The sequence below is a fragment of the Chiloscyllium plagiosum genome, unplaced genomic scaffold (genome assembly GCF_037043375.1).
Source record: "Chiloscyllium plagiosum isolate Xiang-an unplaced genomic scaffold, Cpla_swu_hap1 HiC_scaffold_23, whole genome shotgun sequence".
NCBI lineage: Eukaryota > Metazoa > Chordata > Chondrichthyes > Orectolobiformes > Hemiscylliidae > Chiloscyllium > Chiloscyllium plagiosum.
The window spans coordinates 7,439,127-7,460,086 of NW_028270161.1; the positions used below are offsets into that span (position 1 = coordinate 7,439,127).

The window sequence follows — 20,960 nt, forward strand, 5'->3', positions numbered from 1 at the left end:
TATATGACTGCAAGGGCTCTCTGCTTAGCTACATCTTTCAAAATAGTGCCATCTATATTTTCTCATTTTTACCCGAGGGGGTCAGTTATTTGTCAAATAATTCCCAGTCCAGGCAGACAGATTCTTATTGGTCAGTGTGTTGACATGGGAATGCAGGAGTTCTGGTGAATAAGTGCAAGATTAAAAGCCTCAAATTTTAACCTCCTTGTAGCAATGTTGAGACTCTGTGATCTCATGTCATTGACCTGCACAGCTGGTCAGTGATATCAGCTGCATGGGTTCAATCCCTGCACTGGCTGAGATCATACTGAGGACCTCTGCTTCCTGGTCTCACCTTGGTTGAGGTGTGGTGACCCTCAGGTTAAACCACTATCACCAGTTATCTCTCTCTCTCTCTTTGAGAGAGCAGCCCTATACTTTTGGTAGACTACAGAGACATTACGATTTACCTTATTGCCCTTACACATCCATTCCGCCACAGTACATCACTTCACCTTTCTCTATATTAATTTCCATCTGCCGTACCTCTGCCCACTTCACTGTCTGATTTCTGATCCTTCTGAAGCATTTCACACTGCTCTCACTGACTCAGCTGCTGATTCTGCTACTTCTTTAACATTGCCCACTTGCCCTGCAAGGGGTGGTGCAGCAGGTAGTGTCCCTGACACTGAGCCAGAATATCCAGGTTTGATTCCCAGTCTGATGGCCTGGGAAGGTGTGTCCAAAACATGGCCAAACAGGTTGGGGATCAATTCTTTCAACTCAAGGGGAGAAAGCAGGAGAGTGGGGTTGAGAAATATAGCAGCAAATAGTGGAGCAGACTTGACGGGCGGAATGGCTTCAATTCTGCTTCTATGTCATATACACACGCACCAATGGTAGACAGGAAAAGCAGGACTGAGTCCTGGTCAGTCTTGTGATGGGCTTGTTTCCTCAGCAACCTGAACTCCCTAAGTGGATTGCAACATCATCACTGCCACTTACATTGTCTTCCCTCCAGCCTGTGGCTCCATTCTGGTTAATACACTCAATGGTATGTCTAACACCAGCAAATTACCTGTAATGGCTTTTATTAGTGGCACTAACACAGAGAGAGCATAATTGCCTCAATCTAAATAGAGAATTGTTTTGCATTCACTCCTGATTAATCTGTTCTAAGATGTTATGGCTTTTCTAATTTTATTTTTACCAAACTTGCTTCAGGAATCAGAGATGTCCTTATTCAGTTTTAACTCTTGAATATTTGAGCTTTAACTCAAAATGCAAAGGCTCCTTGTTATCAGGCATGGAGAATAAACTTGGTCTCTTTTGCAAACAAAATCATGTCTTTCCATAAACCTTTCTATATTCACACAGAAGGGTGGATGGTTGGTTTGCCGTGTACCAAGGGGCTGGGTTCATCTCCCACACCAGCTGAGGTTACTATTCAGATTTCCCCTTCTCAACCTCTCCCCTTATCTGAGACATGGTGACCCTCAGCTTAAACCACTGCCATCAGCTGTGCCTCTCTCTAACGAGAGCACTAGTTATCAGAACACTGCTCCCGAAAGCTGGCGTTTCTGAATAAACCTGTTGGACTATAACCTGGTGTTGTGTGATTTTTAACTATGTCCACCCCAGTCCAACACGGGCTCCTCCACATCATGGCTAATGAGAGAACAGACTGTGACTTTAAATGCGGCCAGAGCAGACATGAGCAAAACTTTGACACGATTTCATAAAGGTTACATGAAGACAGTCGTCAGCTCAACAGTCTGAATAAATGTTCAGCAGCACGAGGTCTGTGATTATATTATATAAGTATGTGCATATTACAAACACCCATCCACTTAAGGTTATGTCTTCTGACTAGCTGGAAGTCCCGTGCTGCCTTCATCAATTACACAGATTCAATGTTTTGGGAACACTTTCAGACATTTGTAGTGTAAAACTGATTAACTTCACAGCAAGAGGAAATCCCCCCCCCCCCGCCGAACACCAGGATAAATGTTTTAGCAAATTTGAGGAAACTGACATTGCTTCCAATTCCAGTTCTGAAGAAAAGCCACATTGGACTTAAAACTGTTTCTCTCTCCACAGATGCTGCTGGACCTGCTGAGTTTCTCCAGCTCTATCTTTATTTTGCTATTATTTAGTCCATTGAGTTAAGGTTGATAAATAGCTAAATTAAATCAAAGTCAGGAGTCACATGACACCAGGTTATAGTCCAATGGGTTTATTTGAAATCAGAAGCTTTTGGAGCATGATTTCAAATAAATCTGTTGGACGATAACTTGGTTCTGGTGTGATTCTGACTTTGTCCACTCCAGTCCAAAACTGACACCTCCACATCAAAAATAAAATGAGCGAAGTATTCTGGATGAAGATTTTGGAAGATGTGAATAAATCTGGATTTTCATCGTTTGACTTCCATGGATGTTTCTTTTTTTTAATGAAATGTCAGAATTGTTGGACTGGCGTGAGACAGTGATTATCTTTCTATCCAGCTGAGGTGATGAAGGGGCCTGAAAGTAATGGGGGGGGGGGGGGCGAATTTACAGGGAAGACCTGTATTTACATCATGAGACATCTCTCAAGCTCCAAACAGCCAATCATGTAAAAGGGAAGTATGAGATCTAGTTTACTCTCAGTAAAGTGTTGGATGTGTTGGGAAGTTAAGAGTTAGCCTTCAACCTGAATGGTAGAACTAATACTGGTCACCAAGCAACAGGTTTCAATGGAGAATTGTGGGATACATCAGAGCAAGAGTTCATGTTCTTTGCATTTTCGTACCACCTACAAGGACTGCCAGGCAAGGGAGATACCTGACTGAAATAGTCTCTGTCCAAATGTAGCAAGACATGGACAACATTCAGGTTTAGGCTAATAGATGGTAAGTAACATTTGCACCACACAAGACCAAACAATGACTATTTTCATAAACGCAGAATCTAATTATTGGCCCTTGACATTCAGCGACATGACCATCACTGAATCCTTCACTATCAATGTCCTGGGGATCATGATTTGGGATGCTGGTGTTGGAATGGGGTGTACAAAGTTATAAATGACACAACACCAGGTTATAGTCCAACAGGTTTATTTGGAAGCACTAGCTTTCTGAGTGCTGCTCCTTCACCAGGTGGTTGTGGAGTATAAGATTGTAATACACAGATGTTATAGCAAAAGTTTACAGTGTGATGTAACTGAAATGATATATTGAAAAAGACCTGGATTGTTCATTAAGTCTCTCGTCTTTTAGAATGACCATGTTGGTTTCAATTCTTTCATATGTAAATTGCAAAACATTTTTATAAATTACATTAGATTACTTTACAGTGTGGAAACAGGCCCTTCGGCCCAACAAGTCCACACCGCCCCGCCGAAGTGCAACCCACCCATACCCCTACATTTACCCCTTACCTAACACTACGGGCAATTTAGCATGGCCAATTCACCTGACCTGCACATCTTTGGAGTGTGGGAGGAAACCGGAGCACCCAGAGGAAACCCACACAGACACGGGGAGAATGTGCAAACTCCACACAGTCAGTCCCCTGAGGCGGGAATTGAACCCGGGTCTCTGGCGCTGTGAGGCAGCAGTGCTAACCACTGTGCCACCGTGCCGCCCACATTCTCAAGTGAACTTTAACAATCGGTGTCATGTCGGCCCAGATAATGTATTTGAGGTGTGTGAGACTGTCTGTGCCACAATGGTCAGACTGATTCTCATCTAATAAGAAACAGACTATACAGAACCTTATATGGATTCATGCAGTTTTTGAGCAAAATAAAATGTAATTCTGCAAGTACAGATTCACCCCACAAACTTATGTGTGCATGTGGGCGTGTGTGTCTGGGGTGGGTGGGGGGCGCGGAAAGCACTGTGGGGTATGAGTGTCTGTGAGAGAGTCTGCGTATGTGTGTGAGAGTCAATGTAAAGGGGTATATGTCTGTGAGAGGGGGTGTGTGTGAGTGTATGGGTCTGCAGGACTGTGTGTGTGTGTGTGTGTGTGTGTAGGAGTTCGATGAACCAGACGAACTGGGAACATTCCTTGTCACAATGGATGTTTCCGCACTCTACACCAGCATCCCCCACAATGATGGCATTGCGGCAACAACCTCAGTACTCAACACCAACAACTGCCAATCTCCGAGCACCCTTCTACAACTCATCCGCTTTATCCTACATCACAACGTCTTTACCTTTGACAACCAGTTCATCATCCAGACACATGGCACAGCCATGGGGACCAAATTTGCACTCCAATATGCCAACATTTTCATGATCAGGTTTGAACAAGACTTCTTCTCTTCACAGGACCTCCAACCAATACTATACACCAGGTACATTGACGACATTTTCTTCCTCTGGACCCATGGCGAGGAGTCACTGAAACACTACACAGGGATATCAATGAGTTTCATCAAACTCACCACAGACTACTCTCTACTATCTGTCTCATTCTTGGGCACATGCATCTCCATCAAGGATGGGCACCTCAGCACCTCACTCTACCGCAAACCCACGGATAACCTCACAATGCTACACTTCTCCAGCTTCCACTCGAAACATATTAAAATAGCCATCCCCTATGTACAAGCCCTACGTGTACACAGGATCTGTTCAGATGAGGAGGAACGTGATGGGCACCTGGAAGTACTCAAGGATGCCCTCATAAGAAGGGGGTATGATGCTGAACTTATCAACCGCCAGTATCAACGTGCCACAGCAAGGAACCGTAATGACCTCCTCAGGAGAGAAACACGTGCTGCAACCGACAGGGTACCCTCCGTTGTCCAGTACTTCCCAGGAGCCGAAAAACTGTACTATGTTCTTCGCAGTCTGCAACGCATTATCAATGAGGATGATCACCTCGCCAAGACCTTCCCCACACCTCCAATGCTCACCTTTAAACAGCCACCAAACCTCAAACAGATAACTGTTCGTAGCAAACTGCCCGGTTTTGAGGACAATACCATACAACGTTGTCACAGTAGATGCTGCAAGACATGTCAGAGTGTCGACACAGATACCATCATTATGTGTGGGGACACCTCCCACCATGTACGTGGCAGGTACACATGCCACTCAGCCAACGTTGTCGATCCCATACACTGCAGGCAAGGATGCCCTGAGGCATGGTACATTGGTGAGACTGAGCAGAGGCTATGGCAATGGATGAATGGACACAGCAGAACAATCAACAGACAGGAGTGTTCCCTCCCCTTCAGAGAACACTTCAGTGGTCTGGGACATTCGACTGTGGACCTTCCGGTGACCGTCCGCCAAGGTGGACTTTGGGACAGGCAACAACGAAAAGTGGCCGAGCAGAGGCTGATAGCTAAGTTTGGTACCCATGGGGAGGGCCTCAACTGGGACCTTGGGTTCATGTCACACTATAGGTGTCCACCATTGCACTATACACACATATAGACGGACGGACACACACACTGACACTCCTGTACACACACACACAGTCTTACAGATACACACACACTCTCCTACAGACTCATACCCTCACATAGACCCTCTCTCATACGCTCACACATACACTCCCACACTCACACATGCATCCTCTCACGGACTTATTCTCCTTTACACTCACACTCACACACATACACGCACACATATACAAGTTTATGGGTGAATCTGTACTTGCAGAATTTTATTTTGCTCAAAAACTGCATGAATCCATGTAAGATTCTGTATAGTCCGTTTCTTTTTAGATTAGCATCAGTCTGACCATTGTGGCACAGACAGTCTCACACAGGGCAGCTCACACCTCAAATACATTATCTGGGTCGACATGACACCAATTGTTAAAGTTCACTTGAGAATGTAACTTATAAAAATGTTTTGCGATTAGCATATGAAAGAACTGAAACCAACATGGTCATTCTAAAAGATGAGAGACCTAACATCATCAATCAACATATAATTTCAGTTACATCACACTTTAAACCTTTGCTATAAATTCTGTGTCTTGCATTCTTATTCTCCACAGCCACCTAATGAAGGAGCAGCGCTCTGAAAACTCGTGCTTCCAAATAAGCCTTTTGGATTATAACCTGGTGTTGTGTGATTTTTAACGTAGAACATCCTGCAGTTTATTATCAAGTGGAAATTGAACTAGATCACTCGTATAACTACTGTGGCTATGGTAGCAAGTCAGAAACTGGGGGATTCCATAGCAAGTAACTCATCTCCTGACTTCCATCATCTACAAGGTACAAGTCAGGAATGTAATGGAATGCTTCCCACTTGCCTGGATTTCTGCAGCTGCAACAACACTTGAGAAGCTCAAGACAAAGTAATCCACTGATCAGCATCCCATTCATCGCCTTAAACAAACACTCCCCTACATCACTGATGCACCAGAGCTATATTATGTCCCATTTACATCATGCACTGCAGCAACTTACTAAGGTTCCTTTCACAATAAATTCCAACTTATGATCTCCACCCTTCACCAGGACAAAGCCTGCAGTCATATAGGAATAATACCCCTGGAAAATCCCCTCTAAGTCACACACCACCTTGACTTCGAAAAATATCACAATTCTTTCAGTGGCACCGGGGCAAAATCCTGGAACTTGATCCTTTGGCAACAGTGCAATGGGTTTTCCTTCGCCATATGGACTGCAACAGTTCAAGAAGACAGCTTGCACCATCCTCCCAAAGAGTAATTAGGAATGAGCAATAAATTATGGTCACAACACATGAACTAATTGAAAAGAAACAATGTTGGCCAGGAGTGATTAATAGTATAAAGAAGATGGCCTTTATAATTGTAACAAATTAGCTGTTTTAGGAAAGGTTGAAGGAACAATTAAGTTGTGAAGTGAACACCTAGGTTTTAAGGAAGTTGGTTTCCCAGGGTTAGTTGGAGATAGGGTGAAACTCAATGCTCCCCTGGACTATACAGAGTGACAGTGTAAGTAGGAGGAATTCTGCTTTGTATATCTAACCACAGTTTGATGCATGTCTTGCTGTGAACCATAAGGAAAGGAAGTTGTCTCAAAACAGTCCATAAACTGCAGCTCAAGTACCTGTCAGGTAATCTGACTTGAGTATTGTCTGAGGGATCGGTATTGGCCAAAACACTGAGAACACTGCACTTCTTCAATGGATGCAATGGGGTCTTTCCTCGTCAATTAATATAAGGTGTATTAAAGTCTCCTCTGAAAAACAACATCTTTCACAGCACTGCACTTGCTGTCTGGGAACTGAGCCCACAACGCCTGTGATAAATGAAAATGCTGCTACTGAGCCAAGGCTATTATATGCACAAGCAAAGTCTATGGAATAATAATGGCATGGATTTCACGTTCAATGGCAAAGCAACTGTACTCAACACTGACTGCCAAAGAAAAGCTGCCCACAAAGATTGTCTTACCAAATGACATAGACATTCCCCAATGTGGTGTTAGTTTGAATCCAATGCTGAGTGAAGGAGACCTTTAGGACACCAGCAGCAATCTTATCATTCAACAGATAGGCTACCAGTAACATTGGAGAATGAGGCAACAAACCAGGGTGGGCTCAGGGACTAGTGCTGCTGTCCCACTCGTGGTTTCAATTCCACTCTCGGCCAACTGCCTGTGTGGAGTTTGCACATTCTCCCCATGTCTGTGTGTGGACTTAGTGGGCCGAATGGCCTGCTGCCACAATGTAGGGATGCAATGACTTTAAACCAGCAAGATAAAAGAAGTGAATCCCTTAATTTCAAAATAAACAATGATTGATTAGAGATTGATGCAAAAATGAATATAACCAATCTTTCAAAAAATACATCTTTTCAAACACGTGAACCATTTCATCATAAGAGAAATTTGACAATGTGCAACTGAAAATATTGTTTTCAGGCCCAGTGATCGTGATTAGCAGTAATTTGGAACTTCATACACTTCTGAAGACCAAGTTACATCTCATTCAACAAGACCAAACTTTTTCAGGGTTTTTCATAGAGTGAGAGTAAGAGAGTGGAAACTCTCGTCATCTGAAAGATATCTTGTTGATTGGAGATTGGGGAGAGCCTCAGCAAAGCACCATTTTGTTGAAGCACAGAGTGAGTCAGTGGGAGCAATCTTTGATTCTCATATGAGTGTGCAGACTCCAGATATTGCCATCAGTTTCAGTGGGGTAATGACTTGGACAGTTAAGCTGTGATTACCGCCACAGAACCCAAGTCAATAAACATATTCCGAACTGACAATTTTAAACATCGCAGACTGCCGGCTGGATCCCAGTTCATGGCTTAATCATCTTGCAATTGCCATGATTGACCACTCAACACATCATTGATTGAGTTAAACAGCATTGAGAATGCTCAGAATCACAGTGCAGCACAGAATGTCAGATTTCAGTCAAACGCGGAACGAAGACTAATGTCAATGGAACTGGATATTGGTCGTGATGCACAGTTAAACCATAACGTTTTTTCTCAAATGTCTCCCAGCCCTTAATTTTAGTTTTTCAATGTGAATAATCCACTAATCATATCTGGCCTGACCATCTCAAGAATAATTTTGCAGAGGCCTTTACTCATATAACTTCACCCCAAGTGCATTAAACAATGCAACACCTGCCACCACTAATTACTTCCATTCCTCTCCCTGCTGCATACTCTCCATCCATACTTTGGAGAATAAAGTGGAAAGGAACTCAAGTTCAGAATGTGCTGTTACCTCTCAACTATAATCCAATTCCTGCAACCTGGATTCTGCTTCACATGCAGTGACTGTGCTCCATGAATTCTTTGGTCATCTAATCCCTCAGGCTTTTCTTTCTATTGTTTTTCCCTTATCTCTCCTCCCATTCGATTACATTTCAACTATTGGGTTTTCACCTTTGTCCTAGTTCTGACCAAAGGCCATTGACCTGAAATGTTCACTCTGTTTCTCTCTCTCTCTCTCTCTTTGTCTCTCAGATAATCTCTGAGCTGCTGCGTATTTCCTGTATTCATTGTTTCTGCCTCTGAATCAACATCTTTGCTTTTTGCTTTCAAACATCTTAAAAAATGCCTCCATTCAACTGGCCTTTTGGGAAATTTAATTCGCTTAGTTCTTCCCTCCCTGAATCAATTGTTTTCCACCAAACTATAAAGTGCTTTGATTGCCTTTCCGTCTGTGAGGAAATGAAATCTAAATGTAGACGGAACTTATATCAGAAAGTCCCACTGAGTCAATTCAAAGTTACCTTTTGCAAGTAAATACCTTTCACTTGCTTTCCACAGAATTAAAATTTCCATTTGATTTTTCCCTGCTGCGTCTGAATGCATGGTGGAAAGCAACTTATGCTACAGCACTCTCAAAGTATAAGCTCCAAGCTGCCATGTGCAATGATTTTTGCTGAATTTGCTTTATCTTTTAATACTTCTCAGAGATTTCCATAATTAAAGAACAAAGAGTTCCAGTCCTTGCACGTATCACAAGTACCTGGATGTTAAAAGTGCTTTTTAGCTAATGAAGCATGTTTGGAGTGTATTTGCAGTGTTAGGTAGGCGAATGCAGTTGTCAGTACATGCAAGAGCCCTCAACCAGCATTGAGTGAGTGACCTGGTTAACAAACACAGAAACTACAGGAGAAACCCAGCAAGTACGGGAGCATCGGTGGAAAGAGACACAGAGTTAACATCTTGAGTCCAATGACACTTTGTTAGAACTGAAAGCAGCTGGGAATTGGTGGCATTTATTGCTAATGATGGGAATGGGGGGATAAGAGTGAGTGAGTGCCTCGAGAGAGAAACTTGTGGAAGGATTGCTGCTGAGTGGGTTAATCTGATGTTAGCTTAGAGATGAATGTTGATGTTGAGGACAGTGGGACAACTTTCAATTTTCTTTAAATAGCACAATAGAACCTTAAATTCCTTTTTAAACAGAACTGATGGACAACCCTCCTACTGAGCTGTTTATCTGTAATATTTTCTAGTCCCAGTGAGAGCTTCTTCAATATGATTCATTAAGCTCTCTTGCTTTCTCCTCCCACCACAGTTACAACCCAACCTGCAAACCATTCCCAGCACTTTCTGGGGTAAATGTGCTGGTGTTCTGAAGACTTTGCAGATTTTAGTTAAAAATCACAGAACACCAGGTTATAGTCCAACAGGTTTAATTGGAAGCACACTAGCTTTCGGAGCGACGCTCCTTCATCACCTGATGAAGGAGCGTCGCTCCGAAAGCTAGTATGCTTCCAATTAAACCTGTTGGACTATAACCTGGTGTTGTGTGATTTTTAACTTTGTACACCCCAGTCCAACACTGGCATCTCCGAATCATTGCAGATTTTACGAAGAGTTTATTTTGATGTGGTGTCAGTATGAATGTTAATGATGACATTCCCCCAAATTTTTAAACTCAAACCCTTGTGCACGGGGAGCTCACTCCAGTACTGTGATCATTATTAAACTGAGGTTGATATATGTTGTTGGACAAAAAGTGTGAATGGATTTTCCTCTGAGGCAGGATTGAGGGTGACTTCCATCCCCTCTAATGTTGTGGATCCTGGACATACTGGATCCATGTGCCCTGTCATAGTTCAGAGACTGATGGATTTTACAAAATAAGGTTCAAGATAAGGGTGCAGGTCCATCGCTCCTTGAAAGTGGAGTCACAGGTAGACAGGGTGGTGAAGAAGGCTTTCAGTATGCTAACTATCATTGCTCAAAGCATTGAGTTTCAGAGTTGGGATGTCTTGTTGCAGCTGTACAAGATGTTGGTGAGGCCACATTTGGAGTACTGCATGTATTACGGGTCGCCTACTTTAGAAAGGATATTATTAAACTGGAAAGAGTACAGAAAAGATTTACTAGGATGCTACCTGAACTGGAAGATTTTGAGTTAGGAGAGGCTGGATAGGCTGGCACTGCTTTGTTTGGAGCATAGGAGACATTGGGCTGACCTTACAGAGGTCTATAAAATCATTAGATAGCATAGAAAAGATGGATAGTCAATTGCTTCTCACGGTAAGGGAGCTAAAACTAGAGGGCATAGGTTTAAGGTGAGAGGGGATAGATACAAAAGAGTCTAGAAAGGTGTTTATTCACACAGAGGGTGGTGAGTGTGGGAAGTTGGGCTACCAGAGGTAGTGGTGGAGGTGAGTACAATTTTGTCATTTAAGAAACATTTGGACAGGTACAGGGATGGGATAGGTATGGAGGGATATGGACCAAATGCAGGCAAATGGGATGAGATTAATTATGAAAACTGGGCAGCATGGGGACATCGGGCTGAAGGGCCTGTTTCCATGCTGTAAACCTCTATCACTCTATAAAGTCATGGCGATCCTACTGGACTATGGGTCTGCTGTCTCATGGGGGAGAGAGACGACTGGTAATAGTTTCACCTGAGGCTCACCTCACGGCAGGTGAAGGGAGAGGCTGAGAATCCTTCAGGATAACCTCAGTTGGTGCAGGAATTGAACCCATGCTGTCTCATATCACGAACCAGCCATCCAGCCAAGCCGATGTTCAAAAATAGGAGGCAAAGGGAGGTACAATGATAAGTTAAAGCAAAACATGTTGGATGCTGGAGCTCTGCAATAAAAGCAGAAAGTGCTGGAAAAATGGACCTGGAAGAGAGAAATAGAGTTAACCTTACAGTTCCAATATGACTGCATGTTGGAACAGAGGAGAGGGGGTAGTGACATGTTAGAAAGGGGGTAAGAATCAGGAGGAGCAATATGGAAGGATAGAGGGTGGGGCTGTGGATGATTAAATATCAAAGATGTCTTAAAACGTAAGGCAAAGATAAAGAAACAAAACATTGGTCCAGAGTATGGTGGTCCTGCAAAAAAAAGGAAAGCTCTGTCTGAAAGCAAAATCATGATAGATCCTCAGAATGAGGAGTTAGAATGTAAATCAGTCATTATCTGACTATTGGAAGCACAAGCTGCAACTGGCTTCCATCTGTTTCAATTTCCTATATACCTGACTGTCTCATTCAAATTCAGTCAGTACACATCAGAAATGTTGGCATCTAACCAGCTGCATTAGGAGTTTTAATGCACAGGTGTTACTTTGCAGTTTATGGAAACTCCTTTTGGTGTTGGAGTTTTGGTTACAAATAGGATTAGCTTTATTGACACACATGAGAATAGGTGAGGAGCTGCAGATTTAAACAGGTCACTATGGTGTTTGACACGGTTAATAAAAATCCCACCATTTTCTGGAAATTAACTGATTCAAGGGTAGAGACAGAGATGTACATTGGGCCAAACAAATTCAGTGCACAATGGTGGCTGAAGCCATGTGAATCAGAAGTTTTCTTTTAGAAATTGTGCACTATAAGATATTCCTGAGCAATAAAAACTCCCAGTAGGAGCATGAATAGCCCGCTAAGCCTGCCCCACCATGCAATATGATCATGGTCAATCAAATACTTCATAGAATCATAGAATCAAAGGAACCATACAGTGGTGGAAGCAGGCCATTCAGCCCACAGTGAATCCACACCGACCCTCCGAAGAACATCCCACCCAAATCCACTGCCCTACCCTATCCCTGAAACCCTGCATTTACTGAAACGCATTTTAGCCAATGTAACCCCATTACCACTGGTAATACTTAATCATGCTTAAAGTACAAGCTTACACAGCTTTCAGTGGTAAGGAATTCCCAAGGTTCATGATCTGAGTGAAAGAAAATTCTCCACATCACGGACTTAAATGTCATCCCCTTTATTGTTAAATTGTGCTCACCAGGTTCTATACTCCTCAGCCAGGGCAAACATCTTACCTGCACCTACCCTACCTATCAAAGTAAGTTTCAATAAGATTACCTCAGATTCTTTGAAAACTCTAGAGAACACAGGCTTAACTTGCCCAGAGTAACTTAGCCTAATGGCATTACCATTGGGTTGTTAATCCAGGGATCTGGGTTTAAATCATGCCACAGCTGGTGGTGGACTTTGAATTCAATAAATAAGAGTTCAATCATGAATGTGTATTTATTGTTAGAAAAACCCATCCTTGTGTTACTAATGCCCTTTGAGGAAGGAAATCTACCATCCTTACCCGGCCTGGCCTACATGTGACTCCAGATCTGCAGCAATGCAGTTGACTCTCAACTGCCATCTGGATAATTAAGGATGGGCAATAAATACTGCCTAGCCAGCGATGCCCTTGTTCTATGAATGAATGTTTTAAAAAAATCTCTCTTCATAGGACATCCTGCCATCCCGCGACTGAGTCTGGTGAGCCTGCATTGTACTTCCTCGATGGCTATGACCAAGACCAGTACTCATCAAAGTATATAGAATTGCAGCAAGACCTTGCTACTTCTGTACTCATTTCCTCTTGCTCTAAATACTAAGAACAAGCTTGGATAATCTAGAAGCAAACGATCAGCCAAATATATCCACGAAGCATAGGTTATTAGCAGAATAAATGCTCTGGCACCAAAACAATAACTACTGAGCAGTCGCGAGTGAGAATGGACTAAGGCTGCAGTTTTAGTGTGTAAATCTCTCTCCATCAGCTGACCATTTGGAGAGTCTCTGATTCACATCACTGCCAAATACTGGAGCCTTACAAGACATGTTTGATCTCCTGAACAAGCAGCTAAATCAAAGGTTTCAAAGAAACAATGCAAGACCAAGAGTATTATGTCCAGCTCCTGACATCTAATAAAGCCCGGAATAATGTCAGTCAATTGAAGTTTGTCTACAGTTTAACTCATGGCCATGTTCCAACAGAATCCCTTATGGATTAATCTGGCAGCACTACAGAGGCAGAGTTACGATGCTAGTTGTGTCTGGACTGTCAAGGAGAGGCCACGCATGGTGAAGAAAATATATTGGCTAAAATAATTTCCTAATCTGAAAACATTAACCGAACAGACACAGTAATGGTTTCCTAACCCACTTTGGGATTGGCCTGCAGTCTGGTTGTGTTGCCATCCTCTTGTCATAAGAGATTGTTATTCAATTCTCTGATTATATTAATTTTGTAAGGACCTTTCTAGATAAAATACCTCTTCCTATAAATTTAGTGATTCCCCTTGTAATGAAATAACTGATCAGTAGTGTGTTGGATGCTATGCATATGAACTTTCAAACTGAATTTGACCAAATATTGTATAAGTTGGCAAAACTAACACTCATGGAATTAAAGTGATATTGGTAGCTTGGATACACCACAGTGTCACTGGGTGGTCAGAGGCATGAAACTTCCTGAGCAGTTTGGAATCAAGAATCTATTAATTTATTCAAAGAATAACTATTGATCATGTGCATAAGGAGATATGATATCGGGCCACATGGAACTGGAGCTTGGGTTTGTTGGAGGGGACGTGTACGTAGTTACAGATTCAATACAGACTTGTCATGTTCCTTCACTGACAGTATGGCTGACCTTACTTTGAGTTAAGGGACTCTTCACCCTTATTCCTCTCTTGCTATGTGTTGGTGACTTTCCTTGGGAACAGGCAAAGGCTTCACCACTAGATCAGTTGGGAATTCATTCCAAAGTTGGGAAGCTGGTCTGATAGCTAAGCCACAGTCTAATCTACAGTCAGTCTGTGGCAGTCTCATTGGACACTTGCAGTAAAGACGTCCGTTTTTGTTTGCTCTCAAATGCTCTCAATCACTCTTGATTGTTTCATTTGGCCCATTTCACAATGATTAAAATCCCTCACTTATTCACTGATTGGTTTTCTTAGAGACATAGAGATGTACAGCATGGAATCAGACCCTTTGGTCCAACTCGTCTATGCCGACCACATACCCTAACCTAAACTAGACTCTTTTGCCAGCACTTGACCCATTTTCCTCCAAACCCTTCCTATTCATATACCCATCCAGATGCGTTTTAAATGCTGCAATTATACCAGCCTCCACCACTTCCTCTGGCAGCTCATTCCATACAAACATCATCCTCTGCATAAAAACGTTGCCCCTCAGGTCCCTTTTATATCTCTTCTCTCTCACCCTAAACCTATGCCCTCTTGTTCTGGACTCACCCACCCCAGGATAAAGACCTTGCCTATTTATTATTCATTGTTTTGGAAAGCTGTGAGATCCAACCTTTTCATCTCTGCCTGAGTAAGACAAACAATTCTGTTGCTGGGAAGAGTGACGTTCATTCTGTTTAATTGACTCGGACAATTTTGTTTATGAAACACCTAGTCAAAGATAACTGAAAGTAATGTGAAGGTATCTTCCCCTCTGATCCATCCTCCTTCTTTTCTTCTTCTTCCATTATTTGGGGACCTGACACATTTTGGTGACCAGTTCCCCACAGCCTGACAGACTGCCTAGTGGGCGGCACGGTGGCACAGTGGTTAGCACTGCTGCCTCACAGCGCCAGAGACCTGGGCTCAATTCCCGCCTCTGGCGACTCTCTGTGTGGAGTTTGCACATTCTCCCCGTGTCTGCGTGGGTTTCCTCCAGGTGCTCCGGTTTCCTCCCACAATCCAAAAATGTGCAGGTTAGGTGAATTGGCCAGGCTAAATTGCCCGTAGTGTTAGGTGAAGAGGTAAATGTAGGGGAATGGGTCTGGGTGGGTTGCGCTTCGGCGGTTCGGTGTGGACTTGTTGGGCCGAAGGGCCTGTTTCCACACTGTAAGTAATCTTAGTGACCTGGGAGTATCACATTTTTGGCACTTTTCTAATTGAATAATGCATGCCCAATCTTTATGTTATGTATTCATTTCCACCCTCTTTGCCTCTGCACATTTGGGTAGACAGATAACATCTGGCACTTTGGGTTGGGATATCTGGATGGCATGGACAAGTTGGATCACAGGATCTGTTTCTGCGCTGTACATGACTCTATGACTTTGGCAAAGTTACTCCTGATTTATGTTGCTATTCTGTCCCTCTAATTTTTGATAACGTTTTCAAATTTCTGGTTACCAGTGATGAACACAGTTATAGAATGGGGTGAGTCAAAAGCATTGAAGTATTTGACCATCCATGATTGCATTGGGCCGATGGGCCGAATGGCCTATGCCTGCTCCTATTTTCCCAGGAACCCCCTGATTTGACATCACACTTGAGGTTGCAGTTGGAAGCCTGGGAAATAGGCAAAAGTACCAACCAACAATCCAAAGTGAATTTTAAATGCATTTTATAAGAAATGTATAGAAAGTCTTTGCAACCAAATTATACTTAATGCAATAAAGTGTGCAGAAAGATTGTCTTTAATATGTTTTCTCTTGTTGTTTGGATTGCTACAAAATCTCTTGCTTGTTTTTAAATTACAACTATGAGTACAAATGGAATAAATCACACATCAATCTCTCTGCATACTCAGTAAAGTGTATTTATTCTCACTCAAAGGCTAATAATGTGAGTCATCTCTTTGCTAGGTTTTGTGGGTCACAGGCAGATAATATCGAATGGAAAGCTGTGGGAGGTATTGCTTCTGAACCTACATTGATAGCCAGAATAAAGGAAAGTAACCTTTCACTCGGTGAATGAGCCAGCATGAGAGAATGTAGAAACAAATTCCTGCAGATGCTGAAATCGGAACTAGAACCAACAAATCACAGCAGGTCAGGCAGCATCCATGGAGAAAGAGCAAGCTAACATTTCCAGTCTAGATGACTTTCCATCAGAGAATGTTGATTAGCTTCTGTCCCAGTGCCAGTGCTGACTAGTCAGCCGCATTGTGTCGAACTGCCCTGTCATGTTCCTGCAATCACTCTTGGCTTCCTCTCTCTCTTTCTCTCTCTCTACAATACCCAGAAGACAGTGTTGGCTAGTGATGCATCAGGCTATCAACAGCTCAGTGTAATATCAGCTTAATCATAACTAACCAGTTTCAGTCCACGATTATGAATGAATCATCTGCACCTTTCTGTGAGCATTGTTCATCAAGATTCCTCTTTTTTCTGTCTTCGCCTTTATTTCATTTTAGAACACACACTAAACCTTGGTCTCCAATCATGGGTCTCAAAGCATAGGTCTCACCCTCAAACAGGATTGCTTATTCAGAGTAATTTCATCATCCGCAATTAAACTTTATCACGTCTCCATTAGGAAATGGGATTCAGTAAGGTGAAAATCGGGAATCAGAAATGAACTGTTTAATTTGTAACAAACCAAGATGCAAGAATAAAACTTGAATTATTTATGACTTTATATATTTTGTTGACGCACACTGCAAATTTTAAAGTCATAGTTATTGTCCGGATGTATCTGGGACAGCCATCATTGGTTTTTATAATTTGGAAGAAATCTATCAAGTGGATATGAATGTTTTCTGCTGGCTGGAGAGTCTCAGTCAGGGGACACACCATTGATGTGAAAGCTAGGCCATCCAGGGTAGAGCTTCTTCTGTGTGTAAATAATGATAAATATACAGAACTCTCTCTCACAATAAAAAAAAGTAGGCGCTACCTCAATGAATCTGAGATTGATAGTTATTAGCTGGCCACAAGGATAAAGGGAAATGACAGCAAGCACAATGGATGGCATTAAGGTACAACAGATCAATCAGACTCACACTGATTGGAGAAACTGGCTTCAGGGTGGAAATTAAAATGGGGAGACATTTCTTCAGCCAGAGAGTGGTGGGCCTGTGGAATTCATTGCTGCAGAGTGCAGTGGAGGCCGGACGCTAAATGTCTTCAAGGCAGAGATTGATAAATTCTTGATGTCACAAGGAATTAAGGGCTATGGGAAGAAAGCAGGTAAGTGGAGTTGAAATGCCCATCAGCCATGATTGAATGGTGGAGTGGACTCGATGGGCCGAATGGCCTTACTTCCACTCCTTAAAAAAAAGGAAAAGAATTACTTCTTAAGTATTGCTGAGAAAATTTCATTCCTGATTGAAATGTCTTGACTACTCAACATTGAATTATCTGGTTTGAATTTCAACAAAAACTTGGCAGTTGATTATTCTCATACTGCTGCCAGACCACAATCGAGGAACACTTGCCTCTCATTGCCCTTTTCAGTACCAGTAGCCCAGATTATATTTGGGGAATTGAAGTCTCCAAAATGTTGACATCTCTCTGTATTTCCCTGTGATGTTCCTCTGTATCCCTCCCACTAGTTGGCACCAAGCAATGTCATTGCATCCTTCTAGTTCCTTGGCTCGAGCCAAATTGATTGTGTCTTTGAATCCTCTGAGACATCGTCTTCCTCCAGCACTGCAATGATCTCCTTAACCAATACTGCCACTTCTTCACTTCTCCTGAAAACCTTACCCTCAGGAATATTGAACACTGTGTCTTGTTCTCCCTTGAGTCAGCTCTCTGTTCTGGCCATAGCGTTATGTTTCAATATAACAGTCTTTGGCTGTAACACCTGAATCTTATTTACTACACTCTATGCATTCACATACATACACAGTAACCTTGAATTACATTTCATTACTTTCTCCCTGAATCTTAACTTACTATCTTCAACATTCATTCCCTCCACTGCCAACACTCAGCAGCAGCAGTGAGTACCATTTCTAAGATAGGAGCAATTTAGGGGGTGGCTCAGTGGCTCAATGGTTAGCACTGCTCTTTCACAGCACTAGAGACCTGGATTCGATTCCAGCCTTGCGTGACTATCTGTGTGGAGTTTGCACATTCTCCCCATGTCTATGTGCGTTTCCTCTGGGTGCTGCGGTTTCCTCCCACAGTCCAAAGATGTACAGGTTGGGTGAATTGGCCATGCTAAATTGCCCATAGTGTTCAGGGATGTGTAAGTTAGGTAAATTACTCAGGGGTAAATGTAAAGGAATGGGTTTGTGTGGATTACTCTTCAGAGGGCCAGTGTGGGCTTGTTGGGCAGAATGGCCTGTTCCCACACTGCAGGGATTCTATGACACTGTAGATGTTGAAATCTGTATGGGAAACAAAAAGTGCAGGTCAGGGAGCATGCATGGAGAGAAAGCAAGCTAATGTTTCAAGTCTGAATGACTCTTCATCAGAACCAGTGAAGAGTCACCGAGGTTTGAGATGTTAGCTTGCTCTGTTTCCATGGATGCTGCCTGACCTGTTGTGTTTCCAGCATTTTTTTGTTTTCAATACCATCTATAAGATGCAATGCAGAAAATCATTAAAGTTCCTGAGATAACAGTTTCCAAACTCATGACCACTACTATCTGGAAGAATAGGAGAAGATGGAATGATAATGTCATAGAGAACTGAGGAGAGCAAAGAGAGAGATGCCGATATCTCCCATGGACGGAGACCAATTATGGATGGATGTCTCCACTTCATTGCTATATTTGCTCTTTTATCGTTTTGAACTAGACCAAGAATCAAGGTTTTCCTGTGGCAGTGATGCGGAACCTTTTTTATTTGATTTAATATCTATTAAGCTGTGAGTCACTGTGATTGCACATTTGCTGAGCAGTTAGATGGAAGTAAAAGCTGTTCAGAGTAATGTAGGTGAAAGTTTATAAAAGTGAAAACACCATTACAGCTCAGGTACATACATAAAACATTACGTGAATGCACTTTACAGAAACCACATCTTCTGCAGAAAGCACAGGAAGATTTAGCAAGTAGTAGAGATGTCATATCTGATTTTGCATTTTAATCTAATTTTAAAGCCTGCTGTAATAAATTCCTAAAAAAATTGAATTGCAATATGAGGGTTAAACTCAACACAATGTGCGAGTGTCAATGTTGGTATGATGCAGGTATGGAGGATTCACTCTGATGGTGTTTGTGTGTGTGTGTGTGTGTGTGTCTGATATTTCACCATCTCCATAGCAACAGGCCAGCATTGCCTTTGCATACTGCTTCCAGACATCCGCACCAATGACAGGTTCTGTGGAGGAAGACCATATGATGGAACCCTGCAATTTGAGATGAGGAATTATCTTCCCTCTCACACTCCCCATCCTCAGCCAAGAGTGAACTTTATGACGATAGTGGCTGGGTTGTGGCAGGAAGCCAGCTGGAGGGAGTCTGGTCCCCCCTGGGGGTGAGGGAGGAGTTGGAGAGGGATGTGGGCACATAGAAGATGGATATGGGGATGGGCGTTTGGAGTCATAGAATCATATAGCACAGAAACAGAACCTTCAACCCATCTCATCCACGCTGACCAAGTTTCCCAAACCAAAGTGGCCTTGTTTTCTAGTGTTTGGCCATATCCCTCTAAACCTTTCCTATCCATGGACTTATCCAAATGTCTTTTAAACGTTGCAACTGTGCCCACATCTACCACTTCCTCTGGCAGTTTATTCCACACACGAACCACCCTCTGTGTGAAGAAATTGTCCTTGACATCTTTTAAATCCTGCCCCTCACATCTTCAAAAATAGACCACCCTAGGGAAAAAGACTTTTACTGCTCTCCTTCTCTAATGCCCTCATGATTTTATAAACCTCACGTCAACCTCCTATGCTCCAGTGAAGACAGTTGCAGTCTGTCCAACCTGTCCTTATAACTCAAATCCTCCAGTTCTGGCAACATCCTGGCAAATGCTTTCTGAACCCTCTCCAATTCAATAATACCCTTCCTATGTGGAAGAGCAACCATGTGGGAGCTGTGACTATGGACTAAGGCAGGTCACTTTGGATCAAAATCTGCCCAACACTTTCCACAACATTTTCTGCAGGTCAGGGTAAACAATGCCTGGTAAAATGGGGCATAGGTATCACAGAATTCTCCAATCCTGTTGCTCGCAATAGTTTGCATACTTAAGCAGCTATTTCTAGTCATGTAGAGAGCAGCTCATGTCATGACAAGGCCGGAGGTGTGGAGGGTGGATAAAGGAGGTGTTCAGGTTCTAACATTATTGAACTCGATATTGAGCCCTGAAGGCTACAGGGTCCCCAAGTGGAAAATGAGGTGCTGTTCTTCCCATGTGCAGACTGGGCTATCGGCCCTCAATCTTTCACTAGCGACTTTCATTTAGAATAGCACTTTTAAGATCGTGAAAGATCCCAGGTGTTTCCCATCAGTTTTCCAAAACAACATTTGACACTGAGCCACCGAAGGAGTAGACAATTGATCTGCTTCGCTACGATATGAGGGCACCTTCCCCTGGTCATCACAGCCAGGGCCAGGCATTCCTGTGCAATACTGA

General features: G+C 42.8%; 2 protein-coding genes across 2 annotated transcripts in view; one reads left to right on the top strand and one right to left on the bottom strand.

Moving 5' to 3' along the window:
* prkcq (protein kinase C, theta) overlaps positions 1–20,960 on the bottom strand; it is a 328,186-nt gene that overhangs the window by 296,470 nt on the left and 10,756 nt on the right. The gene's annotated exons all lie outside the window — the stretch shown is intronic.
* On the top strand, positions 4,040–5,416 carry LOC148145804 (uncharacterized). The gene has a single exon (XM_087999758.1). The coding sequence runs from the start codon at positions 4,043–4,045 to the stop codon at positions 5,414–5,416; it is 1,374 nt and encodes a 457-aa protein (XP_087855884.1). The 5' UTR covers positions 4,040–4,042.

Bases quoted from the DNA above. Each gene is read 5' to 3' on its own strand.
- LOC148145804 (XM_087999758.1), top strand. From the start codon at position 4,043: ATGGATGTTTCCGCACTCTACACCAGCATCCCCCACAATGATGGCATT.